General features: G+C 42.0%; 1 protein-coding gene across 1 annotated transcript in view; it reads left to right on the top strand.

Annotated features, from left to right (window-relative positions):
• The window catches only part of rab26 (RAB26, member RAS oncogene family), a 70,646-nt gene that overhangs the window by 21,313 nt on the left and 21,562 nt on the right, over positions 1-27,771 (top strand). Inside the window, exons 5-7 of the mRNA XM_076033833.1 lie at positions 8,776-8,817; positions 10,030-10,096; positions 20,632-20,684. Of these exons, the coding sequence (XP_075889948.1) occupies positions 8,776-8,817; positions 10,030-10,096; positions 20,632-20,684 (162 nt within the window). The remainder of the gene's footprint in view (positions 1-8,775; positions 8,818-10,029; positions 10,097-20,631; positions 20,685-27,771) is intronic.

Raw genomic sequence — 27,771 nt, 5'->3', positions numbered from 1 at the left:
TCACAACATATACACATTTAGTTCCATCATGTTTTAAAGTGTTTACTCTTTCCTTGCCACTGTGAATGAAATTACGTTGGGGTGAAAAATAATCAGATGGGGATGGGGGAGGGACACTTTTCAATGCGATAGTAGTACCTAGTTATACAACAAGTCAGGCACCAGCATACACACTGGTAGCGGCTGCGTCTTTATTCTAACATACTATAAGCACCCAAAGTGAATCTGGTACCCTGTTTTTCCATTGACTCCTAATGCAATCTTGCCTCAAGCAACTCTTTCTTTATTCGTCTTCCGTCATCTAGGACACACGTGGTTGAACTCACAGTTCCAGAGATGCTGCTGTGTAGACTTTAGAGGTCCTGTAGTTTATACATTCTCGTGTTTTAATTTCACGTCAGTAGGGCAACCTCGCACGATTGTTTCTCTCCCAGAAAACTATAGATTTCCAGAAAAAAAAACGCGTATTTAGCCCTCTGTTTAAAGCCTCCTAGTAAAACGCTTGGTTTTCATCTTGTACTGATCCTTAGGTGGACCATCCACATGTTTAGCGTTCGTCATAAATAAAGAGGTCTGGAGATCAGGAACAACTGGCTGGGAGTGTTGTTGTGTCAGATAAGACCCATTTGCACTCAATGACATCTCAAAGGGCCTATTTTCCAGAACAGCGTGCTTAGACTTCCAGTATATTATCTGTAAAGGGGAGCAAAAAGATCATGTGACGAATGGTCTTCCTTGGCAGGTTAGAAACGCAAGTTATTAGAAAGTGGTTGAGTCAATTTTTCATAATAAGACAAAAACGGATTGATTTATTTTTTCAGTGAGGTATCAGTGCCTTTGTATGTACTCGGGAACATCCAGGCCAATTGCTCCCTTCACAAATTTTCCATTTATATGGCTCTGGTGTGGTAACCGTTCCATTCAAGGTTTCTGACCCATCTCAGCCATGTAGCCTGGTTGCTGCACCACCTGCATCGCATGCTTCTCTCCTCTGATCAGTCGCATGTCTATCTATTTGCATGCTGTGGCTGTTCAGTCTATAAACTGTGTGTTTGAGCAAAATAATTTACTTCTCTCATTTCTGGGGAGTTCACAAACAGTCTGGAGACACATTTTCTTGTTTTTCTTTCTCACGTCGTGATGCATCAAATGATCATAAAGAAACAAATGCCAAACCAACAGAGTATGTGCAGGGTTCTATTTATATGTAGTGCAAACACGCATCATCGGCTGCTCTGCAACCCTAACTGCAGGCCCTCTTTTTTTTGTCTATGTTATAAATCTCTGAACTATTAATTTGGCTTGTTTTCCATGAAGGCCAGTGGAGAATGAGCGCTCAGGTTGGTGCATTTTCTGTTTTCTAACACGGGTGACTTCTGGTGAGCCACCATTACTCATGTGCTGTAGGACTGGTCAGGCTGCCAGCTTGATTGACAGGTCGCTTTAAAGCAGCTCAAGGCTGCTGAATATTAATGGTCATTTGTCAGCATTGTGTCGAGGTGTTGGTGGGTTTATTCTTAGCCTGCGTGCGTGTGATTGTGCGTGTGTGTGGGCATCCGCACCGCACGACACAACTCACACCTGTCAGTCTGTCAAAGGCCCTTCTATAATCTGTCACTTTGCCGTCGCGTTGCTCACCGGATAAGCCACAGGTCAGGACACAGGACTTTTTCTTTAATGAAAGAACAAAAAAAAATCATAAAACATCTAAAGAATTGTATCTAATGGATATCACGTTGGTGGTATGTGACAGAAAAGGTGCTGTGACCCCAATGCTGCGGCTAAGAAAGCCTGGATGATGCTGGATAGCATTTTCACAATAAAAGAATGACAAATAAATAATAATGACAAAAAAAGCTTGTTTTGCTTTTTCTCTCTGTTACTGACTTTGGCAAGAGTTTAGTTTAAGATTGGCAAATGGAGGCAGTCCATGGGATTATTAGTGATGTATGGTAGATTATCTATTAAAAACTCAATGGGGTCAGTTGTAGTCTCTTCTAGTTTTAGGGTGCAAAATTTATTTGTAGAAATACGAGATTATGAGTTCACAGAACTTGATCAGACAAATGCTTTATGACGAAGATGGAGAGTCAAGATGTAATTCAAGTGGATTCTAAGACATTCTAACACAGTTCCACATGGAGCAATGGTACTGAGTGTCCTCAGTTATTCTGCAACTCTAAATCTTCTTGCAAAAATGTCCCTCTGATTGTTCATTTCTGCAGCAGATGGATTTTGAGTAAGAAATAAAAAAAGAAATGATACACTCTCATTATCCTAGAGAGTCATTATAAACCTCATCTCCATAGCATGAGAGGATGGAAATGAGATGGATGAGAAGTGGGGAGGGGCAATGTGTGAGTTACTGTGGAGGTCAAGAGGACATCCAGTGGAACAAAAGAATCATTTCCACTATCGGCCATAGTTTTGATTTCTTTTTCCAGAGAGAACAAAGGACTCTGCTGCACCACACATCTAATTTATTTATTCATTCAGTCATCACAATTGATCCTCTTTGGCAGCCACAAATGCATTAATCAAGAATAGGAGAAGGTCAACTCTGAATTGGCTAGCTCGTCTCCAATAGCAAGATTTCAAGTTTCCACAAGAAAAATGTATTTGGCCGGGGTTATGACAGACTTGTACATTCTGCTTTGAAGAATGGAATACAGTGTCTAATTATTCTCACAAGCACAGTATTTTAAATTATAGACTCATAGCCTGACTAAACTAGTAGCTCAGTAAAGAAACAAAACAAACAAAACAAACTGCCATGGATTTTTACAAAGCCTTTGCAAGTGAATGATTTGTGGAGACAATCGGATGAGCACAGCAACAGCCCAAAATAAATGAATCACAATAAAAAAATATGTAGCTATAAATGGGATGATGATAATATGATAATAGGATGCTTTTGTCAATTTCCTAAACCAACATCGCCTAACTGAAGAACATGCACGACAACACTCACTTCTGCATCAAGAGGAATAATTTAAAAGGCAGAAAAGCAGTGCAGGTAGTAAAAGATCAATGCTCATGATAAATCAACTTCAGATACAGGCTCCGTACAAGCGTTAGTTTCTCTGTCCCCTTTCTACATATACTATTCACAGACACCTGATGGATCTCACATTGAGCAGAAGACTCACAGTTATGTAAACCGCCAGCCTACACACTGCCCTGACAACATCTCTGGTCCAGTGGCAAAAAAAACCAAAAACAAACCAGCATTGGGAACACTCAGTCTTGGCTAGTGGGCAGCAGAACACAGCGCTGACACTTTGACTTGGCAGCGGGGCCGAGTGCAAGAGCAGACAAATGGCAGCTTGCTGCACATGTAAAAGCCACTATGACATTTTGCACTTGCTGTTCCTTCCTATAATGATAACAAGAACATATAACAATGTAATAATAATAATAATAATACAAAAATACAACAAATAAATACTAATAAACACAAGTTTTTATACACACATATTGCAGTTAGTTTGCACACACAACAGGTGTAAAAGCTACTTCCCTTCTCTATGGTCAACTCAGATCTCCAGTTCAGTTATCTTATTTGATATCATATTCATACATACTTGAGTCTTCTGGCTCCCCAGACTCTCTGTTTCAGGCTGTTGGACCGGCTGGTAGAATTGTCATGACGGGGAACTATAATGTATTCCAGAGAAGAATGCCCCCTTTGGCCAGACTTTCTTTTCCCATTAAGGGAGTTGAAAAAAGAAAATGGAATGAGCTGCCCACTGAACTAAACACAGAACAAAAAATCATCAAGGTTTTAAAATGAAACTGATGAAAAAAAATAGTTTTAAAGACAATTCAGACTACAATCAGGACAAGTGAAGGTTGGAATTATGGGCTGTGAAGAGGCTGGAGGATCAGGTGTTCAGTATTAAAGTTTATCTTTCACCCAGGATAAGATGCCAGTTTATCACATTGCCAGAAAGACAACCAACCATTCACATTCACACACGCACCTCCGGCTAATTTAGAGCTGCCAATTCATCTCACGTGCAAGTCTTTAATCTGTGGGAGGAATCCTGAGCACCTGGAGAGAATCAGCAGAGACACAGGGAGAACCTGCAACACATGATCAACAGTGCCAACCACTGCTTCTCTTATCGAACCAGGTCCCTTTCAATGTCAGTTGCTAACAGGCGTCACTGCCAGTTCTTTGATGGAATCGTGTATCTCAACCCAACCAAATTACGTGGTAAATAAACCAGATCAAATGTTCTCTGGTTGATAAAACATTTGAAGAACTGCTGTGCGGGAGCAATAAAGAGCTCAAGGTTGCAGCATTATTTAGACCCCGCTGGCCTCTGTACATCGCCGTCGTTCAGTGCAACGGTACTTTGTCTTGTGTGCTAGAATGATGCTGGAATGAAATGGTTGAAACCTAATGATTGACAACTGAGGCCTGTTGCTGATAACCGAAGCGGAACATCATCAATGTCACCACCACTTGATGGCAACTCACTTGAAAGGAAATATGCCCTTTATATTTTGTACAGTGGGGGATAAAGTGCACATGCGGACAAGACCGCTTTTGGGGTTTGAGCTGGAATGGTCTGTCAGCAGCTTGAAGGCCAGTTTGGCACAATAATATCTGCAACTCAAACGACTCAGTGTTTGTTCGGGAGCCGTTTCTCTCTGCGGGAATACATTTAGCATCTTCTGCAGTACCGTCGTGTTAAATGAGGCTTAGAAGGTGTTTGTCGGGTAAACTGACTGTAGGTCACACTATACGTAGCGGTGCATTGTGCTTTAAAAGATTTGCCAAAAAAAACAAGCTCTTTTCTTCACAGTTGAAGAGAACAAATTGCCTTTGATTGGAAAAGAAGTTTATTCTTCTATTATATATTATTTGCCCGTGTGAACTGGAGGGAATGAAGGAACAGACAGCTGCTTTCCTGTTGCTCGGCCTGCTGCTGCTTGATCGGCATTCGGTATCAGCTTTCTTTCATTATTGTCATCTCTCGCTGCCATGTCTGCCATTGCCTTACCTGTGTGGAGATGCCTCTGTGGAAAAAAAAAAAGTTTTTCATCTGTGACTGAAAAGCAATCATGTCTTTCAGACTGAAACAAAGAATCTTCTCTCGACCCCCGACTTCTTTTTCTTGGATTCGTTTTATGAAACCTGAACGATCTATCTGCTGCTCCCTTCTGGTCATCCTCACGCTTTGTTTTCTTTTCCTTCCCGCTGAAAGAGTGACTCAGTCATTGTATTTATCCCCTGACCAACTGGCCGTGAAATGTAACGGCAACACTTACTGGACTGGGGCGTGTTGACTGCCCACTCTGTGACCCAGAGAAAACACACAAAGCATTTCACTCTGCTTTCTGTCACTGAAATTCACACACATATATGATTGCCTGTATTAGTACAGTTCATCACTTGTATATTGTGGATCAATTGTGTGGAAACAGCAACATTTTTAACATTTAACATTTTTCTTATATTGCTACCAAAGAAATTGATGTTGTGACTCTCAGTTTTTTCACCTAAGTCTAATTACGCTCCTTAATTTTGACCTTGCATGGCTGTTGAGTCGTTCAGTCATTTTAACACTGAGATTCTTCTTTGCCTTTTTCAAAGCTTGAGGATCAGTGGATAGTCTCTTCAGTCCTGTCAGTCTTTCAGATATGGTGGGTTCTGTGTGAAATAGACAACGTTTCGGTGTCTCTCTGTGACACAGAAAGGCGTTTCCAGAGGTGTTCACGTATTTTTCCCCCTGAGGCGTCCATTCAGTCATAAATCACCGGTGTCCTTTTTCAGAAATTAAGGTAAAAGCACAAACATATGCTGCTCATCTGATTTGCTCACGGCTCCATCCTACAGTTTTCCGCTAGGCTGCCTCCTTTCCAGACCAGCAGTTAATTATTGCAGGGTAAAGGTCAGAGTGAGACTGACCTGTGACCTCTCAGTACTGCACGCTCATCAGATGGGGAGGCGTGGGTGAATCCTCACCTCCTCCTTTAATGATGCAAAAAACAACAACAATAAAAAAAAAAACTGCGCCCAAACCACTTCAGAAAAATACATACTGGGGAAAAGCATGGTGCCGTTAGTAGGAATGGTGGGTGATAGGTGGTAGTAATAGTAATACTAGTACTGATCGTGGTAGTATATATATATGCATGTCCCCAGTACTTGGATGATACCTTGCATGTACAGACAAGTGCTATCCAATTTTAATGAATGAATGAATGAATGAATGAATGAATAATTTTATTTAGAATAGCCTCTGTGCACATCAACAAAACAATTTATGCAAAATATTAAAAAAAACAGTGTTAAACACCCAAGAAATACTACTACTACTACTACTAATATTTATATATACAATATCATGTGAATTGTTTTAGTCAAATTCATATGTTTGACTTCTGCTGCAAAGAAAAAGCAGGTCAAACAGAGGTGCTCTCAGTTGGCTTCATGTTTTGCTACCACGCGTCTTTAGCAACATTTATACAGAAAGGTGTTCCAAGCAGTAACACACCAGGAAATGTTTAACGGACACAGAATGTGTTGAACCTTTTGACATTTTACAACAAGGTGAGAGGACCTGTTCTAAATTGCTTCGCTGGCAGTGCAAAAACACAGGGAACCTGTTTGTTGTTATTGTCACTGGCTCCTGGCCAGCGTGAGCTCATCAATCTTGGTTGCCAGTTTTTATCACACTGGCCTGCAATGATAGATGGGAGAGTATAGATCTGCCCTCCGTCATTTTAACATGGTAGAAAATAAAGCGGAGAGAGGGGGGGGGGGGGGGAGGGTGCAGCGACCGGTGATTGTTGACTGGGTGTCATTTTGAAAAGATCACTGTGACCAATTATGTTCCTGCTGAAAGGATGTAGCAGGGGTATTGAATGTGTGTGTGTGTGTGTGTGTGTGTGTGTGTGTGTGTGTGTGTGTGTGTGTGTGTGTGTGTGTGTGTGTGTGTGTGTGTGTGTGTGTGCCTGCACGCACGCATGCACATGCATGTTGGCTCTATGTTAATATGGCAGTCATGTTGTTGCTAAATGATGAAACACTCTGAAACAAAAGACTTCATCAGAACAAAAGAGGTGTGTGTGTGTGTGTGTGTGAACCCAGGAGAAAATTACAGTTTGCTGACAACGTCGCAGTGATAAACTAGCAGCTCACAGCACAACAGGCTGACTATAATTCAGCCGTGTGCTGCCAGCCTTGCTCTTCAAATTAATTCTATGGAGGAGATTGCTCCCCTATCGAGCAGTCAGTTTCCACCAATTAGAGATTTTTTTTTTTTGCGAATTAATCTTTGTGTTAATTAAACACAAAGCAGTGAAACTGATGAAAAGCAAGAGGTGAGGTCCAAAACCCTTTGACAAAAGCACAGTTGGATCTCTAGGAAATGTATCTGTGATAACTTAGATGTTGGATGACACGGTGACCTCATGAGAGGTTGTTGAGAAAGTCCTGCAGGGAAGGTTTGTCTTGTTTGTTTGTTTTTTTTGGCAAGAGTTGAGGTAATTAAACACTGGCACACTGTGGCAGGCTGTTGGGGAGTGGCACTTGTCAGGTGTCGTTCCTAATGCCAATGCTCAAACTCTTGCTGATCAATTCAATGAAGATTCATTCTTTCAACTTTCTTTGTGATTGGGTTTCCCTCTCTGATGTTTTCTGTGGACTTTTCCCCAGATGGATCTTCTCCTCCTCTCAGCTGTTTCCTCCCCGCTACTCTCACACCAACTAACTTAATGTCCTCGTTCACTACATCTATAAATCCCCTCTTTGGTTTGGCTATTGACCTCCGGCACTTCCAAACTCAGCATCCGTCTCTATTTGTCTGCCTTCTCTGGCCTTCTCTGGCCTTATCTGTACATCTGACATGTTGTGCCCCTCTGATGTTGCCATTCCTGATCCTCTCCATCCTGTCTCTCCCAAACAGAAGCTCACATCTCTGCTGCCTTCAGCTCTCCACCCTGTCTCTGTCGTCTTTCCTACATGGATATGTTACATGAACTCAGTCTATGAACGTATCAACTTTTAGACGGATTCAGACTCCAGAGGGCGCTCATCTGCTTTGATCTGTGGGGGTTAAAAGACTGTGCTAGGTTACCAGATGGTAACCAGGTGATGTGTCAGTTTATGATGAAAATATAATTAACTAGATGCTTAACAAAAACATGAGTAATCAGACTAAAAATACGTTGTATTTAAAGTTGCGCAAACTTGCCGTTTGCAGTTGGTGGAGCCCAATGCAGCAGTTCAGCACACTACAGGTTGTGATGTTGGCTGGGGCGTGGCTATCAACTTTACTGTATCTTCTGAGGGGCCTGCAGGGCCCATGGAATTGTCCACCTTCCCCTTAATGGCACTTCAGAAAGCTGGACGCAGTCACTATCACAGTCGGAATAAAAAGAAAAAGAAAAGAAGAATCCCTCAGTTTTAACAGCTTACCAACATTCCACTTACATGCTGAAGAGATCACAAGCTACCAGGAGTACTGAGTCCCTCTGAACTCCTCTGGTTGGAAGCAGTAACACATTTTTGTTGTTGGGTACTTCTGTTTATGTTGACTACATTGTGTCTTGTCACGGGTCTTTAATTGTCGCGGGACTTTGCTTGTCTTAATGGAAAACGCACATATCCTGTGTAATTCTGGGGCCAATGGAAAGGAGCAAATCAAGAGTACTTCCTGGGTCAACAACAGTAAAATAGACATTTATGAAAAAGGAAGACCATTATTATCCAGTGTGGTAGTCACCTTTACAACTGAGCCTTCTCTTTTTGTCTTCCAGAACAAAGTGATGAACATCGACGCTGTCAAGGTGAAACTCCAGGTGAGAACTTCATCATTTGTGGGAGTCCGCTGTTGTTTTCTGCCATCTAAAAAAACAAAACAAAAAAAAAGATCATCGACTGTATCCCGTGGTGTAAGGGCCTCCCATACGTCTTCATTTCCTGCTGCTGGAGGGTGAGAGAGCCCGAGTGATGACTTAATGAGGCCTTAGTTAATCTCTATCAGTCAATTAGCCTGCTGCTCTGCCTGACTGACGACACGAGAGGGAATAGCCGACTCTTTCCACCACAACATCGAGCTGGGAAGTTATCAGGCGGGCACAGGCAGACATGCAAATGAGTGCTTGTCATTTATAAACGGCATTAGATCCTGTCTGATGGGTTTTCTGCCTCAGCTGTCTAAATCTCGAGTGTTGCCCCTCTTCGTTTTCCATCCTTCGTGTCTGGTTCTGTGTCCAACCATCCCCCTGAGATGATTTTGTCAAGCAGAGATGAGTTTGATAAAACTTTTTAGCGAGAGTGACACGTTTTTTTTTTGTTTTTTTTTTTAAAGTAAACTATAAATTGCTATGATAGTAGAGCCAATTTAAAAGTTAGTTTAGAAGTTAATTCAGTGCCATCTAATGGTGAGAAACCATACAGCAAACAATTTTATTGTCATTTTTTAGGTTTCAGTTTTCCACTATATCCCACATCTTTCTTACATCAGCTGTGATGTCACTGTGAAATCACCAAATCCGGACCAGACCTGCTGTACATGGAAATATGAATGGTTATTGTTAGTGTGTGAAAAACACAACAACTTTTAATGTCTCAGTCCAGCTAAAAATGTTTAAAACGTTAGATACTGGGGTCTTAATAGGCACAGAGATTATGCATGATTGAACTACTGCCAAAAAAAATGCTATAAAAAAGGAATGACATCACTTTGCACATCTGGAAAACAAAATGCTGCTAGAAAGCAAATCTGAAAGTCTGATGAAAATATTGAATATTTTACTGCCTTCCATCCACCTACCATGCTGAAATGCCCCCCCCCAAAAAAGCTACAAAACACTAACCTTGATTTTTAATTAACAAGTAGGACTTGGTTGGACAGTGTTGATAAAAACGATTCCCTGTTTTTTTTTTTGTTTTTTTTTTATGAAGGTGATTTCTGTCTTTGATGCCCAAATTCACTGCAGAGCTTTTGTGACTCAGTTCTTCGTCAGTTTCACCACGGAGGCTGTGAATGTCACTCGTTGTTGTTTCAGATTTGGGACACTGCTGGCCAGGAACGTTTCCGGAGCGTCACGCATGCCTACTACCGCGACGCTAACGGTAGGTTTGATTGTGACTGACACTGTTCCCACTCGCTGTCATTCTCCCCTGACGCGCAACTAGTCACGCTGGCGTCACTGACTCACTCCCCCTGCTCATTAACCCGACGCCGCACATCCAGCTCCTGTGACCCCCGAAGCCAGTCAGCCAGACCTGCGTCATCTCACCACACATCCCAATATCACGATCAATATGAGATCAATGCCACAAAGAGACATAGGTTGAGATTTCGAGTCATTTTATTGAAGAAAAAAAGCATTGATGGAGCTGAGGGAGAAAGATGGTGTCTGGTGTGGAGGTTGGTTTGCTCGTCAGGCAAGAGGAGACTCGGTGTGCTGCCGTTGTTCCCGTCTCAGCTGAACTCATCCTGAGACAACGCTGACAGAACCCAGAATGAGAGGAGGAAGAGGCAGACAGTGGACCGAGGAGGAAGGGATGAGGTGATGAGGGAGGATGGTGTGACAGGATGGAGACATGAGGGTTGATTGGAGAATCAAGGAAGGACAGAGGAATGAAAGGAGAAAGTGGCAGAATGAGGGAGAATGAGGGAGAAGGAACGGTGTGATGAGAAGATGTGGATGAAGGGGTGAGGGTTGAGGGAAAGAGGATGCAGAGGCAACCTGATTCTGTTTGGCCATCTGCATTAGAGTCACGCCCTGCACGGTTTCTATGCCCAGGTAGTGCTCACTCGCTTGCACTGGATTTGTTTGGTGAGCGATCCCGAAGATTCATTCACTCCAGCGATTCAGAATCTTTTGGGACTCGCTTTGAATTTCCTCTTGTCCTTTTAATATGTGCGAAGGACACGTCTACCTTTGCTGGAGAGAGGAAACGGAAGATGAAAAGATCATCTGTTGCGTTTGTATGCAAACAGCGTGACTGCAAGGATGTTTGACGACGTGCAGGTTCTTCATGAAGATGAGGCTGACAACCAGGAGCTGAAACACCCTAACACTGCGTCTGCTTTGGGGGGGGTTAGTGATTCCCGTGTGTGTGTGTGTGTGTGTGTGTGTGTGTGTGTGTGTGTGTGTGTGTGTGTGTGTGTGTGTGTGTGTGTGTGTGTGTGTGTGTGTGTGCGTGCTTCACAACACCTGCTCAATTTGGCCTGGGGCAAAAACCTATCTGTTCTCAGTGGGGTTGTCAGAGGTATACCTGCCACACACACACACACACACACACACACACACACACACACACACACACACACACACACGCACACACAGGCATGATCATACATTCACATCTGCTTAGCAGCTTGCAGAATAGCGCCACAGTAGTGGATGAGCGTGAATTGCGGTATCATCTGTATGCATGAGTGTGCGGTGGGTTGTGATCACGTGCGTTGTGCATATTTTTGCAAGTGTGTCAATGTGCTTTTAGTGGCTCTGGATGCGTACTGTGTATGGAGCTGCAGGCGCATCTGTGTCACTTTTCATCCTTTTCTGTGAATATGAACACAAGCACCAGTTTGTTTGTGTGTGATAAAGTTGTGGCTATTAAAGATGAAACCATAGAATCTATTATTATTGGACTGAAAATCTTTTTTGGGGGGGAAAATAACATTTTTGTAAAAAAAAAACATTTTTGAATTTTATGGTATTCCTTGGCAACCTTAATAATAGGCGGGACAACCAGTGTATGACTGAAACACTGCCTGCTCATGGTTTTCTAAAAACATATTCACTCTTGCCTTGACTGGGCATCAGTCCTTCTTCAGTTTCGTACCTCCTTGGGTGCTTGCATGAGTTGTTGGTACGTCACTGAAGTCTCCTTGAAGTCTTGAAGCCTGCAAAAATACTCCAAAATGTGTTCAGTTCACAAAAAATATTTGGGGCCGACTATAGTGTTTTGCATTGTCATCTTAATATTCAATGGCTATATATATGTGCAAAACACCACATGGGCCACTTACCAGAGTGCACAAGTAAATAAAATTGTCAAACATGGATTTTGTAGAGATGTGGAGGTTATCAAACCTAACGTGTGGTAGTCGGTTGGTGCACCAGTGTGCTATTTTTGATCTTTAACAAGGCACGCTGGGAGCTGAGGACCAGCTCCTCCGAGCTGTCTGTCTATTGCCCACTTTTGAATAAAGTGCACTGGGTGTGACGGGCAGGGCAGGAGGAAGAAACAGCCTGGACGCAGTTGTCTCTTCTTCTCCTGTTAGCCTCAGTTGAAAGGCATTCTCTTGGTCGCGGGTCTACACCATTAGTATTTCCGTATTTTCTATGTACTGGAGTGATGTATGTAAATCATCCCAATATGCTAAACTTATATTGTTCCTCCCAAATGGTTATTTATTTTATTTCTGGTTGATCTCTACATGAAACACTAACTGGGCACATATGCTCAGTTCCCCAAGTTACTGAGATTTCATTAGGAGCTCCTCACCATAGCCAAAGTTTTTTTTTTTTTTTTTTTTGCCTCCGAACAGCTCCATGGCCATCTGCTCTGAGCCTCCGAAAAAGACTAAGTAAGTGTCTCAAATACTCATACAATACGTCAAGTGAGCGGCCTGCCAGTATTTCATAAGAGGGAGCGGGATGGTCTCCAGACCGCCCGTCATGTCGGCTTGCAAGCTAAAATAGAATATTGTACAACGTCTGAGTCACAGCCCGTCGCCGTGCCTTGTGAATACAAGTCTACTTTGTGGCTGCTTCTCTCACTCTTGGAGGCTGATGTATGATATGCATCACTCTCTGAGGCAAAGCTGCCAGTGATGACGGAGGTGAAAATGACTTTATGACCGAGGATTTAGGATTTTTAGTGAAAATGCTTTGTTTGTTTTCCACCAATATTATGGCTATGTTTTTTTTATTTAGTGACAAAGTTGATGGTTATCTGACGCTGATGACATGAAAGTAAGTTAAGCTAATAACTTTTGGCCATCGCTAGCTGACCAACTTAGCTTTAGTACTGATTAAACCAACTAACTACGACTAAGAACATGTCACTTTGACTTAACACTCAGGCTCGATTTACTTTATTTTACTTAATGCTTGTTACTATACTTGTATTTACTATATACAATATACCAAATGACCGACTGACAGGTGAAACTGTAGTTATCTAAGAGGTTAGTATGCAGAGAGAAGTGAAGTGGAAAAATGAATAAATTTATCATGTGTTTTTAAGACCTTTTCAATGCTGAGCTTACTTTTGTTATTATTTTTAGCTGTATGATATGATTTACCTGCTTTGACATTAGTTTTGACAACAGTTTTGATGGTGAACAGATATAACACTGCAGGATGTAGGTGAACAGTAATATCAGCAGCAGACAGACCGCAAATGAACGGCCTGATCATAAGAATGCTGACAGTATAAAGGTCATGTGGTCAGCAAAGTTAAATGCAAATGCTAGAGGGTGCACAAACTTTTCTTTCAACAAACTGAGAAGAGATTAATTGAATGCATAGAATGTTTGTTTCCTCACTCAAAGGTAGAGGTCAGAGTTCTTATGTTTGGAGGAGATCTTGCGTGCTCTGCTATTACTGCAGCGGTTTAGGGAATGAGGTTTGGACCCCTGGTGTCAGATCACAGATTATTATGCAGGGCCACATTGGTAGGTTGTCCGAAGCATGTGAAGTGATTAAAATGTAATAAGTGCCTGGCCCACGGATGTCTCAGAACCAGAACCTGAGAGCGGAACTCGTCTCGACGAAGGCCTAATCCCGTTAACCTGACTCTGATATTGATTTTCATTTTATTTTGCTCTGCGCCCCCATATTGGTCATTATCAATGAGTCGGCGACAAGATCGAGACAATCATTGCAAATGAGCTGCTGGTCTCAGTGAGCGCTTAAGCAATCTGCCCGGCCCATCTGGCGGAGGGCGCCTGGAAGGCCCAGCTGTGTCTGCATCCTCCCAGTGGTACCGACGGTTTGTCATTTCCAGCTCACGGAGCGGAGGTGCAGGGTGAAAGAAATGAGGAGAAGCAGCCATTGTTTTCAGGCAAATAGAAGGGAGACAGAAAAATAAACAGCGGGTCGGCTAATGTCCATTTTGAGGACAGGAACTGTAGCATCCATCCAGAGCGATACATCAGTTCATCACGGAAGAGCTTTCAGATGGCTCTGCCTGCAATAAAGTGGCATTATGTCCCGATCAAAGCAGCGCACTGTAATAAGCATAGATGGATTCAAGGACAGTGTTGGAGTTTTGCCGGAGCACACTTCACTTTCACTTTTCTAAGCTTTCAAATCTGAACCAATCAGTGCTTTCATGTGAGCCATGCAAAGAGGTAGAATGCGAAAAAGGGCCCACTCACCTTTTTTTGTTTGAGTCTCATAGTCTTTAGAAAGATTAGTGTTGTGTGCATACTATGCTCACCAATAGTTATAAGCAAAACACATTGGGTTTAATGTCACAAACATTATGGCCTAAGGCTGATAATGTGTGTGTCTACGATTGAATGTATGTGTCTATGATTGTATTCAATCAATCCCCAATTATAATTGGGGAGTTGGAAAGGGGGGTTCACATCCCCCTCACCTTAAATAAATAGTTGCCATGGAGATTTTAGTGTGTGACTAGTTGACTAGTCAAGGCTGTTCCACTTGCCCATATCAATTGAAATCCACTCGGTTGCATTTTCCCGGTTTCCTACACATAGCCGCATTGAAAAACAGTCCCTGAAGTGTCCAATGCACAACCATTGGTTGATTTGGTTGTGCACATGTTGTGCTTTTTGACTACGCTGTCAGTGAAATGTGTAATGAGAAAAGGCCATTGTTTACTTCTTTTGCTTTCCAGAGAGTATTTTAGCACTTTACGATGTGCAAAAGGCAGAGATAACTTCTCACTGACGACTGCCAGTCCGATGCTCCTTCCACCCTTGGAGAACAGTTTACTTGAGAAATGAACAAGATTGGTAATTGTTCTAGTTCTTGTCTGGTTCTTGTCTTCCAGGGAAAGTCCTTTTCTATAACTGGACCAGCCTGTGCATTACAGCTAAAAATGTAAATTAATCAGCAGTAATCTTCACACTCAAATTTCCCCTGAAAGGGTTTCTCTTTTCATTTCTCAATTTTTCCAAGTTATGATGAAGTCAAATGTATGTAAATGCAATGTATATTCTCACACGTTAGCACTGGGATTTCAGAGAATCAATACTTGATTTTACTTTGAAAGTCCACAGAGTGGGTCACAAATCATACATTAAGATATTTCTTGTAACTGCAGCCCTTTAAACGTATGGAATTCCATCAGGGACTCCCATTGTCACATCTGACAGAGTTTAAAAAAGGGGGTAAAATGACTATTTGCTATTACGCAAGTAACTCTGTCTTGGAACGAGGTTCTGTCGACTGAATATGCAATTAAAATATCACTGCTTATTCAGTTTTGCCTGAATGCTTTTTTTTAAATTAAACTTATTGGGCCACAACTTTCTGCTCAGAAAGTTCACACCTCAGTTGTGCGCAGCATTTGGAGGGTGAAACCATGTCCCACTGGGCACTGGAGGACAAGCAGGGACAGAGGGAGTGATGGTGAGCAGCTCAGGGGTGAAAGTTTCTTAAGAAAATTGAAAGAAAGTGAAATAGAGAAAAGGGTTGATACAGCAACAGGAAAGAAAACACTGTGGACTGTAGTTTGAAAAGTTGCCTTCAGCTGTGCAATTCATCACGGAACTGTTTTTTCTTCCCTCTGCAAACTTTCAGCACCACTTGCAGGGAAGCATTCACAAACTCGCGACTGTCTAAGACTCACAAACACTGAAAAGTGTGAGCTCCGATCTTTACCAGGTTTTCATTTTCTCATGTGTTCCATGGATGTTCACTTAATACATAGAGGAGTTTTTCACCTGCTGCTGTGATTTGACAGCACATTCGAACACGTACACACACACACACACACACACACACACACAGACTCACACTCTTTCCACTGCTGTAGACGTAATCATAGGTGTGCTTTCTATTTCCACGTATGCGTTTTAGCTGAAAAAAAAAAACCAAACAGCTGGTGGTTCTGCCATTTGCAAGTTGATAGCTGCATTTAGCGTGTGCATGTAAATTAAAGTGTAATGGTTTCCTCTAAAAGATCCCAGGAAAAACAACAAAAATGGTTCTCATTTATTGGAACTGGCAAGAGTGAGGATGGACATTGACTACGGTGCTGTGTCCATTAGCATATGAGGCCGTTAGCTTAACGAGACCATGTGGATAAACACGAGCGATGGTGGATAAAAGGTTACTTTAAGAACTCTACAGTTTAAGTCAAAGGGCAGTCCTTAAGGTGAAAATACTGTAACTATTTTTGCCGTTGGTTTTATTGTTCCATCTGTTGTCGATGAAGCAGCCTGTTGTTCATCTGTAATACACTTCCCTCAGCATCCACCTCACAGCTTCCTCCTCTCTGCTGCTGTCATTCACGCCATCAAAATATAGATTGATTCTGGTTAATGTGCTTTTATGGATGCTACAGTATCAGGTCGTGCTTAGCAAAAAGTAAACGCTCATTAAAATTTATGAGGGGTGATACACAACTGTCTAGATTTATGTTTGCATCGAACGATTGCCTGACATGTCGTATTTTTAATGGGAAGAGCGCCGCCAAGGTCGGCCAGCACTTATTGATGTGGACAATCACTGAGCGATGATGGAAGGCAGCGCTCTTCATGGGTCACCTCCCTGCATCAAGCACAGGAACCGACTCTCAAAGGCAATCACTTTGTATGTTCATTGCAAGTGGCACTGGGTTAGTGCACTTGGTTCGCCCGGGGAGATGAAAGCTTAACCCTTCTGACCCAGAGAATATGGAGCCAATAGAGAGTGGCTTTGAATTTTAATAAGGTTCGTGATGGAGAGCCTGGTCGCTCAATGGCTAGTAAACTAATGTAGGAACCAGATCCTTTTTTTTTTTTTAAAGAAGAAGAAGAAGAGAAATGCACTCAATGAGTGGTTTTATTTTTGTGCTTTTATTTTGAAAGCTTAAGAGCTCAAGCTGTGAACTGGAGGAAGGGAGTGGCTCCTGAGACTTGACGGCTGACAAGCCTGATACCAAGGCTAACACTAGGTTTGACGAAGAAGAGTTGTAAATGTCCTGCCAAAAAATGATTTCTGTTTCCGTAAAGATTTGTATTTTTTTTATTTGTAAGAAGAAATCTGCATTAAAAATTACTGTTACCCATTCAGCGCTAATGGGCACTGTTTACAGTATGTAAGCAAGTTTGCAGGACAATCAGCTAGTGTGATGTCGTCCTGGGTGTTTTCATGACGAGTGACTGAACATGATCATTAGAATTAACAAATTTTACTGGACGGATGTGGAGACTAAAAAATGTAACAACAGTTCTTGACAGTAAAAAGAAGCGTAGTTTGCTTACAGAGGTTTAGCCCAGCGTCATCATTCTTCAGTGATGCACTAATCAACAAAGGAAGTAATTAAAACTGAATGACGATCAACCATAAATACTTAATCAGCAACAACTTTTATTTTGACTTTACCGGACTTGTCTGGCTCAGGTCTAATTTTAAAACTCAAGAATCTTGACGCAGTGACAGACACACGGTGTAGAGTCTCCAGTTGTCACTTCAGCCTTCAACTCTGTTATTTCCTCAAACTATCACTTTTTTCAGCCTAATCTCAGACGCCTACAGAACCTCGCGGCTGGCTGATGCAAACATGAAGCGAGCTAAAAGTAAAGATGAAAATAACTTTTAATCCCGAACTTCAAAAAAGTAAACTTTCATTGTTTCTCCCACTGGTGAAGGGCTGCAGATAAAAGCACAACCTTTTTTTGTTTATGTTGGAAAATGATTAAAATATGTTTTTTTTCCACACATTCTTTATCAGCCGTCTAGACAGCCAATGGCGTCTTTCCTTCTTTCCTTGTTACCAGCCAAAACAAGTAAGGGAACTAAAGTGCTTTGAAGGAATGAGGTTAATATCTGTTTTGTTTGCTTCCAAGATTAAAAACATGTCGGAAAAACTCTCTTTTACCGCAGTGAGAGTTTGGATTTTTGGACTCTGAAGCTTTCATATCCTTTCTCACTTACACTTCGAGCAGCTCACTGCTTGAGTTTAAATAAATTAGAAGCCACCATAGCGTCAAACATTTATTACTTTGGCAAATGTTGTGATTATTGAGGCTAGCTGGGTATGTCTGTGTTTTCAAAAATGTAGTGGATTTATCTCAAGTGTACATCTGGCAAATGTACATTGAAGCCCAGTCCAGCTTTCCAAGTAGGGAAACTTCCTACAGCGTAAAAAGACTTCCACACAAACTACTTGTTTTTCCCTCTTTTTTCACCATTGTTTGACCTGAACAACACAATCACATTAGACAACTCAGATGTATTGTTTAAGTCTATGATATAACACTCGTCCCCAGGAGGCTTTTCTAAATTTAAACATGAATCTTAAACCCAATCGAAAAACAAAATATTTCAACGGCACCGTGATAAAAAAGCAGACACAATGCGTGCGTTCTTCAAACAAATCAGCATTATCCAACCAATAACTAATCCGGATCTAAAGCAATGTGGATTTGAGTTTAACCCTAACTTGAATCCGCTGTTGAAATCTGAAATCCATAGGCTAAAGAGTTCCAAAGTGTTGCTCCCTTTGCTCACCGCCCTTCACTGAGACATGCACTCAAAACACAGCCCTCCATTATTCAGCAGAACTGTCTCCCTGACAAGATAACTCGGTTTACACGCCGGCCCCATTGAAAGTTGAAAGACTCACTGTGCCGCCGCTGATTGGAATAACTGTGGGGTTGTCATTTCCCCAGTCCACTAAATTGAACTCCCAAAATGGGTTCCAACAGCCCCGCTCACACTCGCGCACTCTGAGCCTGCGAGACGGTGATAGAGGTTGCACCCTCATTGGTTGACGGAGGCATACCTCTGCGGGACATTAGTTCTGGTTGAGGTTTTGCCACCAAAACATGTCTGTCCTGAGTGCCTCTGATAACTGGCTCTCTCTCCCACCCCCTCCACCTCTGCGTCGCCGCCGCTCTGACGGAGCTCCTCTGCTTTGTCTGCCACCCCGTGCTCTTGGCGATGCATAATTGGATTAGAGGGGAGTGAAGGAAAACAACTCTTCGCGGATTTTTTTTCTGGCCTTCTGGTGGCTAATAAACACGGTGGCCATGTGAGAGTAAATCAACTCTTGGGGCAGGTTGTATCACTCTCCTTCTGTCTTCTTCAGTGCGCCGCCTCCTACTTGAGCCAGACGTTCGCAGTAATCACAAGTCCCGTAACACTCTCCGGTCTAGCTGGCATCAACGGAGAAACAGTCTGAATTTCAGCTGTGAAAGCGAAGCCGCGAAGCTGCAGCCGTGGAGACGCACATAGGGAAGAGCAGCGGCTGTGACCTAAATGTAAAATGGTGAAATGGCTCATGAGATTGCGTGCTAGGGCTCTCGCAGAGGTAATTAGCTTCAGATTTTTTATTTTTTTATTTTTCCAACCAAAGGCAGATCATGCAGAGAAAATGAGCTAAAATTACGATCGTAGGCGTAATAAGTTTTTTTTTTTTTTTCAGAGTGAAGGGGTGTTATGAAACATTGAACCGTACACCTCCAGTTTGTGCATGGGGAAAAGAAAGTTTGGATTATATTATTGTGTATGGCAGCAGGTACACTTTAGAGGTAATTAGAATTCTCATCGCAGCGGTTGGTTATAGATCCCACGCCTGTTCTGGGCCAACAGTGGAAGACACTTGTACAGGAGTATTTATCTTTGTCCATCGAGCCCCCTGTGGGTTGGAGTAAAGTTTTCCGCAGAGTCGAGAGAGCTATGCAACATTACTTTCAGCTAGAGACAATTTAAGTCTGAAGTCTAAATTGCGAGTCAAAGTCTTTAGTGCTTTTTATTATTGTTGTTGCTCCCAGTGGTCGGCTGCCGACTACTTCTCTCAGTTTAGCAACAAAGATGGACGTTTGGTGACTTTCTGACTTTTGAAGACTTTTGACAAATCCGACAGCATGTTTCTTGATGTCAACTTCTTGCTGCACCTCCCTGAGTCTGTCAAGTCACATGGGAGGCTGTGATGATGACACAAGGGCAGATTTGGCTTCTGGTTGGATGAAATGTGTTGTGTGAGAACATAATGTCATACGTAATCTGATAAATGATTAAAAATAGAATATGTAGTGTGACCCTGGCATTGGTCTTTTTGGGGAGGATGGTTGTGAAACTCATCACATGTTCATTACAGGTCTTTAGTTGTGTCTTGGTCATGTTGTGCTGTTTACTGACACCAACACTATAAACCACCAATAGCCCCACTCACAACAATGGTTGGAAGCCAATGAAGCACCCGATCACAGAAAAGGTGGACAAACAGGTGGCATTGATTGCATTTATCAAACAATAAGATCATCATCATCAACTACAAACTCAATAACCTTAGTCTTAAGACCTAATGGATCATTACCATTTGCCCTTTTCAAATTATTACAAATGTTGGTGTTTTTTGTTTTTTTTTATTAATCTGTTAGCGTATAGTGAGCATGTGTTGTGCAATTTCCGGAAACATAATTCTTTGTATTTTTAAAAATGTCTCTGTTTCTTCCTCTTCAGCTCTGCTCCTTCTGTATGACGTCACTAACAAAGCGTCTTTCGACAACATCCGGGTAAGAACCACACTAGGACTTCAAATATGTCTTCCTTTCCTTTCCTCCCTTCTTTCATTTTCTTGCTTTCCATTCATGTCTCTTAACACATTCCCAAAACCTTTGTTTAAGAATCATTCTCATTCATTAAAATCACACCTGTACATGACCATATGTTCCTGAACAGAAGTTGTAACATCTATCTGGAACTTATTCTGGACCACTGGGGTGAAAAAAACCAACATGGATCTTCATGCAGCAGCCCTCAATTAAGCCATGAATCAATTTTGGTCACGAGTGTTGAGAAATTAATAGAGAGATTGGGGATACAAGCAGGCAAAATGAGTTCCTCTGCTCACTAATCCTTCGGGATATGAGATAAGGAGCTCAGACACACATGAAAGGAGTTTTTAGGAACATCGCTGCAGGGGAAAAGGATGTGGACAGTGCTTCGGAGCTTATGTTGTTATGACCTGGGGAAAGACAGGACCCCAAAGGCATACCCAGAATACACTGGAGTGGTTTTCTCATCTCTAGAGCGCCTTTGGCAAAAGAGGTGAACAATTAACAGAAGGGCAACATTGCATGTTAACAAGATTAAAGAGTTTTTGCCCATTTTCTTTTATTGCTCTCACTGCCTTAAAGTTGCTAACACTGCTGACAGCTCCAGTGAAGGGAAGCTAGCGATTCTCCTGGCTGAAATACAGTAGCTGCAACTGCCACCTTCTCTGGAAGTACGTAAGGCCACATGTAACTGCCCGACACGTTTCCTGGCTTCTTCTTCCCCAGCCCTCGTGCTCTGTATACACAAGCAATTACTGTGGGGGTTGCACATGAAAGCTGACTTTTGTTTTTTTCCCTCCACACGAATGCATCTGTTGCATTATTGTCAGAGCTGTCAGAGCCACTTTGTTCCTCTACCGTTAGCTCACACAGTGATTTTCAAGCAATCTCGTGCCCCCTTTGCTGACCAGTGTGGTTCCTGCCTGGCTGTGCTTTGATATATGCTGGAGTTAATATTAGAATATTTCAAAGGAAATGGCTCTACTCTCATTACATGCATTTACATTATGTTGTCTTTGTATGTGCATATAGCTTGTTTGTGCATAGTTTTTATAATTATTTGTTGGGAGCAATATATTTGCTTTTGCTGGGTGTGCATATGACCCGAATTCTGTTTGTGTGTTTTATGTATGTGTGTGTCGGTTTTCTGGACGCCTTCATTAACAGAGAAAACAGATGAGCCGCTGTAGACAAAACAGACACAGTTAGCTATTCTGCAAATAGCTGCTTTCCCTTGTTATGCTTTAAACAGGTCTTTGAAAGTTGGTCGCCAATGGGAATGGAACTAAGAAGCCACACAATGGGGAGGGTGGAGGTGGTTTGGAAGGGCTGAAAACTAATTTAAAGCAAAGGGTAAACATGTAAGGCTGGATGGAAATATGACACTTAGACATTGTGACGTTGCAACATCGCTGCTCCAATTAAAACACTTGCAAATGCAAAAGAAACATCTGATGTCATGTGATTCCAAAAGTCATGAGGTGTATATTCATCATGCTACCTCAATAGGTACGTACATCCCTCAACATGTTGCCAGCGTTTGACGTATTAGGGCCCCGCAAACACTGAATTACGCCTCTGAGTAGCAACCTTTGAATCATACAGTGTCAGCATTGTAAAGCAGGGAAGCGGTTTAGCCTCCTCTCTCGGGCTAATTTGCGAAAACATTCATTACATATGGTTGTTTGCATTTTTCTTCTATAACAGCCATAAATATTTTAGACGTCATCTTCGTACCTTTACACATTTTGACGGTAGCTCCTGTCTTCCTAAGAAGGTCACCTGGTGTTGCGTAACGCATTCATTTCAGGTGGTATCGCGGAGGCGTAACCCACCTGTCAGATTTTGACAGTAGGTCCGCCCCTCCCTCCAGCGGCAATCAAAACAATACAACTTAAATCTCTGTTTTGTACTGAATGTCAACAATGGCACTTTATCCCTCAAAGAAGTAACATTGCATTCTAGCTTTGCATCCCATAGGCATAGAGATGTGAAATGTCAATCAATATGCTGAGACAGTGTGTCTGCGGGGAGTTGCATATGCATTCATCGAAGGGGCAATTTATGAAAACAATTGCAAAATTTTCCAGTGGCATTGCATTTATAAAGCAACTGTAACAGAGATTCAGTATTTGTGAAAAGCTTTTCATTTTCTTGATCCTGTGTATTTGACAGACAGCTAGAATACCCAGTCACCTTCCATGTTTTCTTCATAAATGCCTCCTATGGGCGACTTGAAATGTGCCCTGTGGCCTATTTTGATTGTTTGTTTCGCCCATGGGGGCAGACAGGTTGGCGAACACCATGATCTCAGCCCTGCAAATTATTTGTATTGGTAAACTTTAATGCCTTGCAGCTTCTCGCGATCATCTCCTTTTTTGACATGCAGATTTTTATCACAGTGTGTTACATTAAGCCAGACTCGATTTGTCGCTAGCAACACATGACAACACAAACGGAGAGATCACCGGGAACATGGAAAACACTGTTTCTCCCTGAAGCTCTTTTCTGCCTCTCTGCTCTGCTCTCGGTTGGTCTGAACAGTCGGCCTGTTGGACCGACCATGTTTCAGCCGTCAGGGAGATATGATAAATTGATTTTTACTTTACTCCTGCAGAAATCTTTCCAACAACAAGGGCTTCCTGCTGCCAGAAAGCTCTCCGTGGTTAAACGATTGACTGAATTTTTACTCTGCGGCCACTCAGTCTGCCAGTGCTGGTCAATACCAACCAAATGTGTCTGCATGTGTGGATGACCTTGCACATGTGTCTGGTTCATCTTGGGAGTGTTGCACGGTGCCTGGCAGCAGTTTAGGGACCCTGTGAGGTTTTAATGGATGGGAAGATGTGAGATTATCTTTTTTTGCATGTTTGCAATACTTTTGCATGACAGACAGAGTTTTTTTCTAAATGCCTCTTGTATGGATTGTATGTGTTGACCATTTGGGCGAACCGTAGGTGACGTTCAGACTGGTCACATTTGAAGTGGACCGATCTTCTTTGCCACCGGTGAAAGGTTTCGGGTTTGATGAAAGAGTATCAGCAAGAATGAAAGGAAAGGTGTCTAAAATGATGGTGGAGCGGAGATGTTACATGGTTCAGAGATGGAGGCAGTGAGGAAAAGACAGGAGGTGGAGCTGGAGGTAGCAGAGGTCAAAATGTGGAGCTTCTCTTTGGGAGAGACCAGGATGGAGAGGATCATGTGGCCATCAGAGGGACGCAACGTATAGGATAAAGCCAGTGAGGCCAACCTGAGGTGGTTTGGACATCTGAAGAGGAGAAATAGTGATTATATCGGTTGACCTGTACACCAATATACTGTACACCCACATATTAGTCCGCAAAATCTGCTACCCTCGAGAAGTACAAAATGGTTGAATGTATGTGTCCACTGTCCAGAGTAAATGAGGCTTTCGGGGTGAAGTAGCTCTTTAATTCAGTATGTCAAATTCCTTTTTCGTTGACGGGAAAGAAGAGATAATCTTTAATAATTCTCTTGAGTTTACTTCTAATGAGACAATTAAACTTTCCATGTGCATCTGCTCCCAATGAGCCATACCCAGTTTTATCAGTCACATAAATCTGATATTGTCACTATCACTTTTTTAAACTTTTTGTTCTCGAGATTCTCTTCTCAATACAGTCATACAAGAAAACTGCTCATGATTCCGTATCAGATGTAGCAGGTTGCCTTCAGTCGACCCTTGGTTTCTGTCAGCACCACAATGACAGATGGTTGAAATTAACCATCACTTGTTATCTTCAAGCACCCAGAGAGCACAGTGTGATCATCACCTCGTCCTTGGTCACTGAACTTCGCTACCAAATCTTGGCGGAAGTGGCATTAATACAGCTAGCCCGCAGCCGCCGCTCTCCATAATATTTAAAAGGTGCTTTGTTACGGCAAAACATCACCGTCAGAGGCCGATAAAGAGATCTTGTCTCGTTAAGCGCCTTTTATCTTGAAAATGAGCGTAAAACTTAAGCGGTGATAAATTGTTCCTGCAATTTTTTTTTCTGTCCTCAGAGCTTCAATTAATGTTGAGGGAAGCAGAAGCAGAAGACACCCACTGCCTTATCACAGTAAATGTATTCATACATTTTCTCATTAAGTTAATCATCTAATTCAAACTCGTTCCCTCAAGGTCCCTTCAATCAAGACATGGCAAGACATTAAATCACTTATAATCAGGATTGACTTTTTTTTTTTCAACTCCCCCAGTTCTTTTACATATTAAATGAGTGACAATGAGTCAAGTTGGTCTTACCACCTGATTGTTTTTAAAGTAGATTCTACTGCTCGTGGTGGTCTAAAACAAACTGTCAGCTTCAAGGGGATTCTTTTGAGTGAGTAGTTGTCGGTTTGCTTGTTTTTCAGTTTGTTCGTGCAGCCGGGTGTGAAGGAACACAATTCGGATTTTTTTTTTTTTTTTTTCTTTTTGCAACGAGTGTTCTTGACGAAATAAAATGTCTCTCAAACCACTGAGACGGGGCCTGAAAAGAGAACGGGAAGAAAAGCGGCAAGCGACTGTGACCATGGTTACAAATTGCAGAAATTGCAGAGGGCGGGAAAGAGACACAAATGGGGTGAGGGGAAAAAATGAAAAACATGGCAGCTCATGGTAATTACTCATGACAGATATTACAAAAAGGGTGTTTGAACGTCGGAAAAATCAGGCTGTTGAAAAAAAGTCTCCGCAAACGCAAATAATGGACCGTGTTCTCTTTAGCTGGAACGCCAGATGGATCGTTTGTTTGGGTTTTTTTTTGCATTTGCAGACATTAGATGGAAATGCAACATTATCTGCTTGCACACTCCCTGTTTAAGAATTCAGTCATCAGCTCCGAACCAGTGGCAACTCGGCGACTCCCGTCGTCCAGCAAAACAGTGTGTGTCTCGGCACAGCGCGCCAGTCGCCTCCTCCGTGCAGCCTTTCAAACATTCGACATTAAATAAGCGCATGAGGTGTGACAGAGTGAAAGAAAAACTCGGGAAAATGCAGAGAGGGAGTGATTGATGGAGGGCGCCGGCTATTATCTCCGTCTTTCTTTCTTTATTTTTAGAGTCCCCATGTTTCCCGGCCCTGCAGCTCCGCGGTTAATGGCTTCTCACATTTGGGGAAGGGGGCAGTGAATGCTGATTCATGGCACTGCGGCATCACTGAACGGGCATCTTGATAGAAATCTTGATAGAAAGGAACTAGAAGTTCACTATTGTTACTATTATTGACGGTGGGGTTGGACTGGGGTGCTTGAAATACAGAGAGGGGTCAACCGATCCCTGTTGACTCGACATTGATGTTGGCTGCTGTCACTCTGCTCTGTCCTACTGGACATTAGCAGTTGGTCATTTTAAAGAACATGGGAGTACAGGGTGAGGTGCGTATAAAATATGGATGGATGGATGGATGGATGGGATAAAGGTATGTTTAAGTCTAGACTTGAGGAGCCCAGTTCCCTTTTCCAACTATATTTGAACTATATAACTAACTAATATTTGTCCTAGAGGCCTCATGGCAGTTAGAAAGGGATAAGGTTAGATTTCATTACATTAGAAAAAGCAGTAAGCACTCATATACATACATTATCAGTAAACTGCAGTATATTCATGTACCTCTTCAGTATGTAAACTAGGATATTTTCCGCCTATAATCCAATCAAGTTTATTTTCTAAAAATCAATCATCTTTAGCCAAACATACTCAAACTGTACAGAACGGTCTAAACTACTTTGCAAAATCCCACTTCTTACAGTTAGCATGTTCTTTCTAAAAAGAGGCTATTAATAGTCATAAGATGTGAATAACTGTGTCCAGAAGAAAAACAAAAAACAAAACAGTGTTGACTCATCTGACAGGTGAAAGCAAATAGAATTTTCTCTGCCTGCGCATACAAAGGCTCTGCGCAACCTCTGCTGCTATATTGCTCAATTAAGAAAGAGAGAGGAAGAGAGAGGGATTGTGTGTGTGTGTGTGTGTGTGTGTGTGTGTGTGTGTGTGTGTGTGTGTGTGTGTGTGTGTGTGTGTGTGTGTGTGTGTGTGCTGAGCCGCTGAGCTCTTTCACTCCTCCGCAGGGATTGAAGCTCATACTGTAAATTCATCACCTGCAGAGAGAGACTGGCCACCAGCCTCCCACTGTGGTGGCATCTGCTCCAGGGAGTCAGACCTGTTTATATGCTAATGCACATATAGGCTGATATCCTCATACTGTTCCCTGCAGTAAACCCAGGAAAGCACCCACTTTATATGTGTGGAATGGATTAAGACAATTTAAACGAGGAGTCTGCTTTGTGATGGAAAGAAATTGAAAAGAAAACTTTGGACTCCACTTTGCATACACGCAAAACAAGATACAAACACTTAAAGTGCTGGACTGATTTGGTCTTAAAGTTTCCCTCACTGTTCTTATGAAAAGAGGTTATTATGTCAAAGTGAGAAGTACAGTAACTAATTCTGGCTTCATTTGTTCCCTCTTGTATAGTAGCTGGGATATTTATCGCTAGTTTTAGGTCTCAAGTTAGTTTTAGGTTTATTGCTAGATCTTTCTTTGTGAAGTGTTGCATGCAAATAATGAATTTCAATCAGAGGCATAAGTTGTGTGCTGCATGTACATGGATGGAGAGATTGTAGGATGTTGTCGAAACAGAGCACTATTGTTCGAGGACTTGACCTCAGCAAATGGAAGGGACAGAAGCATTGCGATTAAACTGTGATGAATTAAAAATTGCCTGTTATGCTTCGTATTTAATATATATATATATATGTATATATATATATATATATATATATATATATATATATATATATATATATATATATATATATATATATACATATATGTATGTATATATATATATATATATATATATATATATATACATATATGTATGTATCTAGCGTCGGCTAGAAAAGCAATGGTGAGAAACCGCTGGCCCAAGTTAAAATTAATGTCTGCATTTTAGCACTCAGTCTTATTGTTAACACCTAATGACGATAAGCTATTTTTTGTTGAGTTCAGTTTGAGTTCAGAACAGTTGAAGTTTCACCT

This window comes from Nelusetta ayraudi, unplaced genomic scaffold (genome assembly GCF_046127955.1).
Source record: "Nelusetta ayraudi isolate G7.1 ecotype Tasmania unplaced genomic scaffold, CSIRO-AGI_Nayr_v1 ptg000042l, whole genome shotgun sequence".
Taxonomy (NCBI): domain Eukaryota; kingdom Metazoa; phylum Chordata; class Actinopteri; order Tetraodontiformes; family Monacanthidae; genus Nelusetta; species Nelusetta ayraudi.
The sequence above is the reverse complement of the archived record's forward strand: the minus strand, read 5'-3'. Positions and strand labels throughout refer to the sequence as shown.